This window comes from Patella vulgata, chromosome 5 (genome assembly GCF_932274485.2).
Source record: "Patella vulgata chromosome 5, xgPatVulg1.2, whole genome shotgun sequence".
Classification (NCBI taxonomy): Eukaryota; Metazoa; Mollusca; class Gastropoda; family Patellidae; genus Patella; species Patella vulgata.
In genome coordinates, this window is record NC_065883.2 from 67,659,034 (window position 1) to 67,671,648 (window position 12,615).

Here is a 12,615-nt window from a genome sequence, read left to right on the forward strand (position 1 = left end):
ACTGTTAAAGTAGCTAAGTCTCTAACTCCATATCATCCAAAATCTTCAACATTCAAAACGCGATTTATTTGCCAATTTAAAGGACCTAAGTCCGTAACTCAAAATCCTCCAAAATCTTCGACATCGAAAAAACGAATTATTGGTCAAATTAAATCAACATTGATGATGTAAACTTACCGGGAAAAGATGAGCTTCTGATATCCGATATTTAAGATAAAATAATTTTTTTAACATTGGTACACGAATCGTGTACCATAATGCGCTTCAGCCCCAGTTGTATTGAGAGACTCGAGGGACAAGGCTAGACACATTGCACCAAATCAAATGGAGTTATGTAGACTAGAATAACTAGACGCTAGAAAATTTGCACTCGATTGAGATTGCTGACTTATTTCGCCGAACATAACTGATTTGAAATTGGAGTAAAAACGAAAACCATTAAATGTAAATCAGTTTATATACATTCATATTACAGTATTATATGCGTTGCGACCAACTTTTGTGAATTTCTAGGTCCCAAATGTTAGCGATTTAGCTCCTTTAAATCAACATAGATGTTGTGATCTTACCGGAAAAATATGGGCTTCTGATATCCAATATTTAAAACAAAATAAACATCTAACCATAATGCATTTCAGCGCCATTTGTAACAAGGGACTTGAAAAATGAGGCTAAGCATATTCAACAAGTCATGTCAAACGGTGACGCCATATTCTTATCTGGAGTGCATGCGCAATAACTGCTATTGGTTTAGACTGGAATAACCAGACGCTAGAGATTGCCATTCGATTGAGACTTCTGGCATATTTCGCCGAACATAACTGATTAGAAATCACAGTAAAAACATTCATATTACATTATTATATGAGTTGCGACCCATTTGTGTCCATTGCTAGATCCCAAATATTAACTCAGCCTTTTTGTCCAGCTCCAACCGTTTCGTTGGGCTAAATGCTCTCCACCACAGACCTTGCCTTGCTCGACCATTGAAATTGTGTAGTAGAAGATACCAGTGGACCTACTAACAATCCATGCTACATGTGACCTCCAAAAGAAAGAAGTCTTACACGTAACAAAGAATAAAATAAATTTCTCGGATCCTCATTTGCGGGATTTTTATTCCCTTGAAAACAAAAACACTGTGAAAGTTGAATCTCTAAATAATGGTTTCAATTCCATTCAGTTTTTGCAAAAATAAAATGAATTGAAAATTTTCAACTCTGCATCCTGTGCAGATGGTATCGAATACAGTCATCACAAGTCAGTGCCAACTACGATTTTCACTGATGAGCCACTTTTTAATCCTATTCAATACAACCTGGGAGATTATCAAAGTTGATATTTTTTTTTTGTTTTCTTAATTATTTAATAATGAAGAACCACTTTGCGTTTGTACTGTTTATTCTGTCTTTGATTTGATGTGTGGTTATCACTATCAAGAAGCAGGGTTGGGGTGGTCGAGTGACCACTGCAACAGACACCTAAACACAAGCGAATTATTGAAATAAAGTTGTACCATATATTAGTCCTGACATTACCTAGTTTGTGGTGAATTAACATTAAACACCTTTTTCTATTGAGGGTATGGATGGTCGAATGGTTAGTGTGTGCACGTTGAATCATAAAGTCTGTCATTGAGTCAATTGGCATGGTTTTGATTCCTCGGTTGTACGTGACAAGGAGTAGGGTCACCTGACCAACCTCATGGGTTTTCTCCAGGTCCTATGGTTTATTCCCACTGCTAAAGATGCCTGTGCACAAACAATTTATTGAATTAAAATTGAACCATATGTTTGTGTCGAGGGGTCTTTAAATCCCATTTCTCTCTCTCCATTTTCTATCTCTAGTAAAGACAGACCTGACAGGTTATACTTTCAAATTGATAAATCATCAAAAACATTTCAAAATGTCTGTGTATTCTACTGGCAGTTCGAGAACAAATAAGTTTCTGTTTTCATTAACAAATAAGTTTATTAATCTATATGATGTCATATACAAACAATATACATATATACTAAAAACCATTCCACTAATTCTATAGCACCTATAACAAATGCATAGATAATACAGATCATTGATAAGAGTTTTGTATATGAAATCATGTACCTCCCAAGATTCTGATTGACATTTTGAAAACTCGTATATTTTCCTTTCTAAATTTCTTCAAGAATGTCATTTATTAGCATAATTCTGTGCAAAATAAAGAATTCTTATGATAGTCAGCAGTAGGGCCAAAAATTATATGTGTGGTTCAAAAATTTGGTGATGTATTAGTATTTATACTGGCAAACTCACAGTCACCACACCCCTGATTAATAATGTGCCACAAATCACACAAAAAATGAAAGTAGAAACCTCATAATGGATGTACATATATAAGTTCAATCTTATACTAAATGAAATTAAAGGAAGTCGAACCTCAAGGGATGTACAAGCTTACAAAATAAAATAAAATTATACATAATTGCATAGAATCCATCATATTTCAGAATAAATTATTCTTTATTTACATAACTCCAGCACTACAATATATGTTCAGCCGATTTAAACTGTATTACTTTACAGGAAGTAAATAAATAAAATAAATGCTCCCAGTACACACAACAAAATAATGGTGATGATACAACAAAATGATTGTTAGTTTTTTTAATGGCTTAGCCTGATTTTGTTGTGACTTCGTCTGGTTTTGTTGTAAATTAACTTTGGCAAAGTGTAGCTTGATGTTGTCGTAACTTAGCCAGATTATGTTGTAACTTTGCCTGATTTTGTTGTAATTTCAGAGGAATTTGTCTTGATATCGACATGTTGTAAAAGAAATCTTCCCAGTAAACATGTCAAAATAATACTGATGATGCAACAAAATTATCAGCACTTGGACCAATTTTGTAATAACTTAGCCCGATTTTGTTGTGACTTCCCCTAAGTTTGTTGTGTTTTTGCCTGATTTTGTAATGATATCAACTTTTATAAAGTAAATAAATAAAACTTTGTTATCAATAAAGGCTTTCACTAAATTCCTGACAGAATACTGAACCTGATATCGTCTTCAAGAATTAACGATATAATGACCTAATGATATAAAAAAAATTCAGTACTAAATCACAGATTATGTTAATCGTGTCCATTTCTCACTAACTAACCAAAGTCTTCTGGCAATTTCTTCATTTTCAGCTTCAGCAGTAACATCTTTTTCTACACAATCGCTGAAATTTACAACCAGATAAATATTTCAATATTAATCTCTCATTTGAAAGATTGGGGAATATCTAAAAGGAATATCAATCCAAAAATGGTTCAATTCTGTTTAATATTAACGAAGATATGATGAACTGAAAATCTGTCATCATTTAGCACAAACAGGACATTGCTAAAATCTTTTGATGGTCGCCTTGTTAATTCAATGGAATCCAAGCTGAGAGAGAGAGAGAGAGAAATGGGGTTTAACGTCCACTCGACACAACTAGGTCATTTCGGGACTAACATATGGTTTAATTTTATTTCAATAATTCGCTTGCGCATAGGGGTCTTTAGCAGTGGGAGGAAACCGGAGGACCCGGAGAAAACCCACGAGGTTGGACAGGCGACCCTACTCCTTGTCCAAGCTGAGAGAGAGACAGAGAGTTTAACTCCACTCAACAAAAACTAGGTTTCTTGCCAGATCCTCTGTCCTGCATCATTTACAAGGGAAAACCATGCTGGAAGATCCCGATCGAACCCCAGATCGCCTCAAAAAAGAATCTAAGCTTCATACCTGAAATACTTTCCTGTGATGTCATCTATACTGGGGTCAAGGGCAACATGTATAGTTGTCTGAGCTCCCTGTTTTGGTGTTTTAAATAAAGTGTATGAAATAGGAAAAAAAAAGAATTTAGATATGGATGAATTGGCCAATGGAATATGTCGAATCAATTCGGTGTCTACTACGCCAGGATGTAATGCATTCACTGTAACGCCAGTACCTGTAAATATAAAAAATTTAAAGTTAAATATTATTTTAATATAAAATACAAAACAAAAAGTTCAATTATATTTAAAAAAAAAATATATATATTTTTACCACCAATCTAATTAAGGCCAAATTAAAAAAACAAAAACACAAAAAAAACTGGTTCTGAGATTACCATTTTCAGTAAATGAAATGAAATGAAATGGGGTTTAACGTCCTACTGTTCTGCTCCTAACCTGGGCTAATGAAGACAGGCATACGCCATACAGTGTGCTATGAGGAAAATTTTGCCCGGACAGCGGCACTACGGCCTACTCTTATATCGAATTCCAACTGCCAAGGGATCTTTTACGTGCACGCCAATGTGTACAAGGGACCTCGGTTTTTCGTCCCATCCGAACGACTAGACAGCTTTCCTTGTCAGCCCCTCCGTCCTGCATCACTGACAAGGGAGAACCACGCCGGAAAATCTGGATGAACTTTCTCGGCCAATGCAGGGATCGAACACCCGACCTCCAGGCTAGCGAGCTAGCGTCTTACCCACTTAGCCACGTGATCCCCCCATTTTCAGTAATAATTAAAGATAGATTCTCACGAAAGTATTTACCGGGGGGTTATTTCCAATAAAAGTATGGCAAAATTTGGTATAAAATATAGATGCCCAATCTTGCTGGAAAAATACTGGATTACCAAAAAAAAAACCACCCATGAGGCAAGCATTGGGCAAAAATGTCAGGGTATCTCTAACTGGCAATCCTGGGGCAGGTAACATTGACATTTGGGGTCGTGTCATACTTATGAAAAGGATATGTTGACAATTCCATGCATTACTTAAAAAATTTACGAAGCTTTTCTGGTGACCTTTAACATTAGATATTCCTTTACTGACTGGATTTTATCAATACTTGGGTTGTGTGAAGGATGATCATTCTATCTGTATTTTGTTGTACAGTCTTCCTGCATCCATATTAAAACTAACAGCAGCTAGAACAGTAGGACATTATAAACCCCATTTCATTTCTTTTATCAGAAAGGGGAGTTGGATGGCCGAATTGTTAGCACATGCGTGCTGTATCATAAGGTCTGTCATTGAGTCAATTGGCATGGTTTCCATTCCTTGGTTGTATGTGACAAGGAGTAGTCGTCGCCTGTCAAACCTTGTGGGTTTCTCCGGGTGGTTTCCTCCCACTGCTAAAGAAACCTACGCGCAAGCGAATTATTGAAATAAAATTGAACCATATGTTAGTCCCGAAATGACCTAGTTTGTGTCGAGTGGACGTTAAACCCCATTTCTCCCTCCCTCTCCTCTCATTTATCACAACTAACACTAACCTTTTAATTTTCTGGCCATTTCTTTCGTAAAGAGGATATTGGCTAATTTACTTTGTCCGTATGCTGCCCCAGCATCATACTTCTTCTCGCTGTTTAAATCATCAAAGTTAATGGTACCTCGGACGTGAGCTAAACTTGATACGTTAATTATACGAGATGGTGCAGACTCCTTCAGTTTATCTAACAATAAATTAGTCAACAAAAAATGGCCTGAAAAGAAAAATCATATAAAAATTCATTATTTAAGGGCAGCAAGACTATGTATTGTTTCCACGCCACCTACAGTGTTAAAGAATCCTACTTTTCTGCTAATGAAAATTGGCATACACCACTTCAAACTCTTATTTCGATTTGAAACCTTTTGACTAACACCAGGATTGAATCCAGGACCTCCTGGTTGTGAGCAATGCATCATATCTTTTTAAAATATGGAACGGAATTGAACTATTTCTGTACTGATATTCATTTTAAAGATTCAACATATACAATACTACAAATCCCTAATATAATGATCAGCGGCTTTTAAATAAATCTTGAAACAAAATATCTAAATGAGCTTTAAAAATGAGTTTCTTGCCGTTTCAAGTGCAATAGGTAACCTGAAGATGTATCCAATCCCACCATTCACTGGATAAGGTTGGCCTGGATGATCAATCTACAACTATTTATCTGCTATAAAATATGCTTTCGTGTCCAGCTTACTCTTCAAATTCTCACTGCTAAGTGTTCTTTTACATAAACCCCAACATGTACTCGGGGCCTCGGTTTTTAAAACATCGTAGGAAAGCTCTTTTATTCTAACATAATACTTTACCTAAATGATTCACTCCTAACTGCATTTCAAATCCATCTTCTGTCAACATTTTCGGACACCTCATGATCCCAGCATTATTGATCAAGATATCCAGATGTGCTTCTTCTAAAAATACAAAATCAGTATTCCATTATCTGCCTGCATTAAATAGTGAGCCAAATATCAGACCCTCTAATATTCCCATCAGTTGTGTGTAAAATCTAACACCTTTGAGCTATAGCCACGCAGAATCCATAAAGAGCTATAGTCAGTCATTAATTCCTTTAACTCTATTTGCTTCTTTGAGCTACATGTAGAGCTAGTCAGTCATTAATCCTTTTCAGCTACAGTTCGTCATTATCTTCTTTGAGGTATAATCAGTCAGTTATTAACTCCCCTCAGATACAGTCAGTCATTAACTCTTCTTGGGTATAGTATACTGCAGTCAGTCATTAAATCCTTTAAGCTACAGTCAGACTTTTTGCGCAATTTATATTCAGAATTTGATATCTAAAAAGATAAATAAAACTCTTGACAAACCTTTGTTGATTTTTTCTGCAAATTCTCTGATCGATTTCATCGACGCCAAATCCAGTTTTCTACAATGAATGTTCCTATTGGCCGATTCATTAATGATCTCATCGCGGGCCTTTTCACATCGACCCATATCACGACATGCTAATATTAACTTAGCACCTATAAAAAAAGTAACTTTTGTTAAAAGAATCTAAAAACAGCGAAGCTGATATCAATTGATTTAAGTCCAAATAAATACAAGGCACTCGATCATAAATTACTAGTACATTTCAGGCCTTGTTGGGTACAATTCCTTGCATGCCTGTCATATGTTGGGAACAAAATTTTTTTGGGGGGTTTTCTGTGTGTTTATTGGTATCTTTAATACAAGACAACAAGAACGGCACAAAGTTCAACATGTTAGCTACTATTTTGTTTTTGTCTGATATTTTGTCTGGTATGACTAAAACCATTATTTCCAGGTCCACATTTATCTTTTTATAAAGTATCAGCCATTAGAATTGTTTATCACTCTGCTTAACCTGAGCAGAAAATGCTCATTCTCAAACTTAGTGAAGAGATCGATGTAATTATATAAATTAATGAAACTATACATTATGTTTCATCCATCTCGCTCAATAAGAATCAAAGCTTTTTATCCTTTGCCTAAGCAGATAATGTAGATAAATTAATAAATTCTGATAACTGATTAATTTCAGTTAATTTTTAGTCATACACATGGCTTTTTTTTACAAATAAATTTGGCCTGAAGGTAACACCATCAAAAGGTGTTGAAAACCCATTGAAAACCCTTTAAAATACTGTACAATTATCTAAATCTCTGTGGAACTTTTTCATAGAAATACAAAGTTTCAGTCTTGATATGTGTTCCATGTTACCCCCAAATGAAACAGGGTTTAACATCCACTCAACACAAAACCGGTCATTTTGAGACTAATAATTTGCTTGTGGGTAGGCATCTTTAGTAAAAGGAAATTTAAGGACCCATAGTAAACCCATGAAGTTAGGCAGGCGGCCCGCTCACTGTAGTCAATGAGAGAAATGAAATGAAATGGGGTTTAAATAAAGTCCTACTGTTCGTCGGTAGGCAGACGAAGTGACTTATAGTCAATAGGTTATGAGAGAAATTTTGCCCGGGCAGCGGCGATACAGCCTACTCTTATATCGAATTCCAACTGCCAAGTCAATGAGAGACCTTATCATATTTAAAGCACATGCATTAGACCATTTGGTCAACCAACCACCTATAGTTTTATGTATATCCCATCATTATTGTACTCTAATAGTCTGGGTATTCATTATGAATGGATTCTATATTTTACCTCGTTTAGCAAGTTCCAAGGCCGTTTCTTTTCCAATACCTGTATTAGCACCTGTAACTATAACAGTTTTACCTGGAATTCTTTCTTTACCTCTATATTTACCACCAGACATATAATCTCTGAAATCGAAATAAATTAAATGAGGTCTAACGTCCTACTTTTCTGCACCAACCGGGGTAATGAAGACAGGCAATTGCTACAAGTAGTGTTGTGTATTACTTACACGTCTTGTCTACGATATCACCTCGGTGGAAGTGGACATAAAATAAAGCTATTTTTACACACACTTGCACCCCAAAGTGTACACAGGACCTCGACTGTTTGCCCCATCCGAATGACTAGACACTGTTTGGGGGGAGTAAGTAATTGCTACAAGTAGTGCCGGGTATAATGATGTGAACCAGCTGTAACTGCTACAAGTAGTGCTGGGTAGAATGACGTAAACCAGCTGTAATTGCTACAAGTAGTGCCGGGTATAATGTTGTGAACCAGCTGTAACTGCTACAAGTAGTGCCGGGTATAATGATGTGAACCAGCTGTAATTGCTACAAGTAGTGCCAGGTATAATGATGTGAACCAGCTGTAATTGCTACAAGTAGTGCCAGGTATAATGATGAATGACGTAAACCAGCTGTAATTGCTACAACAAGTAGTGCCGGGTATAATGATGAATGACGTAAACCAGCTGTAATTGCTACTACAAGTAGTGCCGGGTATAATGATGAATGACGTAAACCAGCTGTAATTGCTACAAGTAGTGCCGGGTATAATGATGAATAACGTAAACCAGCTGTAATTGCTACAAGTAGTGCCAGGTATAACCATGTAAACCAGCTGTAATTGCTATAAGTAGTGCCAGGTAGAATGATGTAAACCAGCTGTAATTGCTACAAGTAGTGCCAGGTAGAATGATGTGAACCAGCTGTAACTGCTACAAGTAGTGCCAGGTAGAATGACGTAAACCAGCTGTAATTGCTATAATTAGTGCCGTGCTAACAACAATAAATGTGTTAAAAACTTACTTGACAGTAAATATTGACAACGCACCAATTGCTGTGAGACTCAGATAATACGGATACGTTGGTATTTGAGCCATGGTGTTGAACAGGTACCATACAACCACCAAAACTGTAACAAAAAAACAAAAAAATGTCATTATTTACCATCAATACATGTACGTCAGTCCATGACAGCAGTTGCACCACCATCAATATATGTACACAGCTCCCTGGGACAGTTGCCCTGGCGGCAAAATTACTTAGTTTGATTAATTACACCAAAACAAGTGAAAACATTTTATTTTATACCTTCGTTGTGCCACTATCAATAAAGGTATGCGGGTCCATGGGGGCAGTTGCCCTGACCGCAAAATTCTTAGATAGGATCCATTTACATACACCTATAATTATGACATTGCTTGCTGTAATTGAAGTGACTGAGTTACTTGATGAAAGAAATGCAGAAATGATATCGGTAACATCCTACTTTTCTGCTAATGAAAATGGGAATTCACTACACCTTTTATTTCGATTTGAAACCTTGAATAACACGAGGATCGAATCCAGTACCGGTACTTCCTGGTAGTGAGCAATTATTTTTTTTTAAAATACAGAACAGAACAGAACTATTTCTGGACTGATATCCCTTCACGATACTGCAGTTTCCATGGGAGAGATGTCTAGTCCTTCGGATGATACGAAAAACCGAGGTCCCGTGTATATATTGGAATGCATGTAAAAGATCCCCTGGCAGTTGGAATTCGATATAAGAGTAGGCGATAGTGCCGCTGCCCGGGCAAATTTCCCTCATAGCACACTGTATGGCGTATGCCCGTCTTCATTAGCCCAGTATAGGAGCAGAACAGTAGGACATTAAACCCCATTTCATTTCATTTCATTTCCATGGGAGAGAGAAAAAAAATGGCGTTTAACGTCCACTCAACACAAACTAGGTCATTTTGGGACTAACATGGCATAATTTTATTTCAATAACTTGTTTCCGCATTGGGATCTTTAACAGTGGCAAGAAAGCAAACAACCCCACCCCTCGTCACATCCTGGTGTAGAATCAAATCAATGCCACTTGACCTAATGACAGACCTTATGATTTAAATCCATGCCACTTGACTCAGTGCTTGGCAATTTTATGGGCAGTTAAATAAGCCAGATTATATGAAATAAATCACATTTATTTTATAAAGTGATCATTCCCCTTTAATCAGATTTATTTTATTGTTTATAAAGTGATAATGCCTCTTTCATCAATATTTGGACTTTGATAAATAGGTCATGTGGATTACAATGTCAGCTTGGAGACTAAATAATTCTGAAGGATAAAAGTCACATAACAATCTAAAAGTATACTCTTATTTCTTTTAACTGCAGTCCCTACTCTATTACCAGGCAGAGAGAGAGAGAGAGAGAGAGAGAGAGAGGGAGGGGGGGGCAGAGAAGGGCAATGGCAAAGAGCATCTCCATTGTTAAGTTTGTTTTACAATTTACAAAGCTGTCTGATTTCAATTAAAAGTTTATTTCATCTGCTTTGAAATACAGGTACTTAAGACGTCTTCCATTCTCTATTTTCTTAGAACTAAGTCCTGTACTAGAGTCTTGTAGGCATGCAGTCACCCCACTGGCTGGAAGGCCCTACTTCTGTTTTCATATTTTCATACTCATGTATAGGCCTAAACATGTACACACATAGCTGTGAATAAAGTATTATTACTGGTATTTCATTAGTATATTATTATTAATATTAATAACCAACTTACAGATTATAAAGAAAAGTGTTTGTGTCCCACTGAGTGTCATGGCAAGCATCTTGTCCCAGTAACTGCCCTCTGATTAAGACTGTTATAACCCTGTACAGCTGTGATATGGTTAAAGCTATTTATAGCCTAGATTTCAATTAAAGTAACTATAGCCATAGCCCAGCATTGAATACCAATAATAATGTATATATATGATTTAGCTACGAGAATGTAGCTAAAAACGTTGAGATATACTGATGTGTTTGTTTTTAGCTACGATTGGATGCCTTTAGTTCCAAGTGGCAAACTCAATTTCTTTATTAATGCATGTAACATCTTTAAAATAAGATAAGTTTTTGCTATTTTGATTAAGTAATCTTACAGAGGCCAATGTAGTGGCACAACTGTCGCCTAACTCCAAATATTCGCGTTTAAATTAATGAAGCGTTGTTTTTCTTTGACATTTACCGCCATCGAAATCCATTCATAGTTACAGAGCTTTAGATTGCCCTATTGATTGGCTGTTATAAAAATCTTATATTTAGCCCCGCCTTCATGATGACAGCGTATCGTTTAAAAAGATGGCGGTCTTAGTAACGGCTTAACGCCTCGATTTTAAAAACGACGATTTGTACCCGTTTCAGGTAGGATTATATGCTTAATTGTAGTTGGGTCTGGCAGAAATATTATAAATAACAATAATCAATCGTTGTTTTTATTAAAAATATTGTCAATTTTGTTTACAAATGCCGGGTGCGAATCGCTCCCGCATATGCTACGTTGTAGGTAATGGCCTCATGTCTTATCTCAAAACACGGAGGGTTGAGAGATTAAGGTTTGTTATCTAATATATGATTATGAACTGAATATGAAATGAATTAACGCCCTACTGTTCTGCTCAAAGTGGGCTAATGAAGACTGCCATATGCCATACACTATACAGTGTGCTATGAGGGATATTTTGATATAGTTAGTAGTGCTATGGTCTACTCGTATATCAAATTCCAACTGCCAAGGGATCTTTTACATGCACACACGACCTCCTTTATCAGTTCCATTCGAGCGATTATCCCTTGCCAGTCCTGAACTGAATTTCAAACCCTGTTGGCTGTTGTTATGAATATATGGCTCATGTAATTTGCAGATCTTTTAATTATTAATTATGAATGAAATGCAATGAATTATCATACATCATGACACTAATCTCAAATTAAATCAATTTAACTGTCAATTCCATAACTAATTTGCAAGATGGACATATTATGCACGATGGACATTTCATACTTACTTTAATTATGTGATATTCAATTTAGTAATTATTTTATTTTCTATTATCTGAGGGGGCACGAAAACCGTGCACATTTGAGACCTTGAAGCTGAAGTTCAACGACACTCGGCAAACCTCAACAGATTCCAGCACCCTACAAGGGTTTGCCCACACTGATCCGCAGTGAATATTTGCTTGGCCGCGACAATCACTGATAAGGATGACATTGATGTTTCTTAATGAGCTAGAAATATTAACTTTTTTCCTGCGACAAATTAAATTCTAAAACATTTTTTGTATATATTGGAAAAATAAATAAAGGCGTTTGACGTATTTGTAGTTAAAAATTATTTCCGATTTAGTGTAAATGGGTATTAAAATGACTAAAATGCAGCATTCTCTCCGAAGCAGTTATGTCTTATGTAAACAATGCACGCGCCATTCAGCCAATGATTCACACCGCGTGCTGTGACAGCACGTGTTAAGGCAGTCATCTATGACAGAAATATTATACGAAACTCGTAATTCTCTGTGAAACAGATTGGGGTTTGCCGAGTGGTTCAACGAATTAATACTTTCGTTTTATTTTTTGGATTTTACTAACTTTAATAATAAAGAGCTATAAATAAGGGAGGTAATTTTCCAGTGATTTGTTTGGATGCAGACCAC

The 12,615-nt window shown here is 36.2% G+C and overlaps 1 protein-coding gene across 2 annotated transcripts; it reads right to left on the reverse strand.

Annotated features, from left to right (window-relative positions):
- Positions 1–1,945: 1,945 nt before the first annotated feature.
- LOC126821886 (retinol dehydrogenase 13) lies at positions 1,946–12,120 on the reverse strand. 2 transcript variants are annotated; one of them, XM_056101394.1, is made up of 8 exons: positions 11,968–12,120; positions 8,953–9,058; positions 7,931–8,049; positions 6,612–6,767; positions 6,093–6,197; positions 5,279–5,488; positions 3,752–3,959; positions 1,946–3,203 (listed from the first exon to the last, which is right to left on the reverse strand). In XM_056101394.1, exons 2-8 carry the CDS (start codon positions 9,024–9,026, stop codon positions 3,107–3,109), a joined length of 969 nt encoding a protein of 322 aa, XP_055957369.1. In that variant the 5' UTR covers positions 9,027–9,058; positions 11,968–12,120; the 3' UTR covers positions 1,946–3,106. The 2 variants fall into 2 exon arrangements, with proteins under 2 accessions (XP_055957369.1, XP_050406429.1); XM_050550472.2 differs by lacking the exon at positions 11,968–12,120 and adding an exon at positions 10,701–10,781.
- Between the last annotated feature and the right edge of the window lie 495 nt (positions 12,121–12,615).

Coding starts and splice junctions, on each gene's coding strand:
- LOC126821886 (XM_050550472.2), bottom strand. CDS start 10,749: ATGCTTGCCATGACACTCAGTGGGACACAAACACTTTTCTTTATAATC. Junction 6,198..6,611: donor TGCAGAAAAAATCAACAAAG/GTTTGTCAAGAG, acceptor TTGTATTTTTAG/AAGAAGCACATCTGGATATC. Junction 3,204..3,751: donor ATCACAGGAAAGTATTTCAG/GTATGAAGCTTA, acceptor TGTAAATTTCAG/CGATTGTGTAGAAAAAGATG.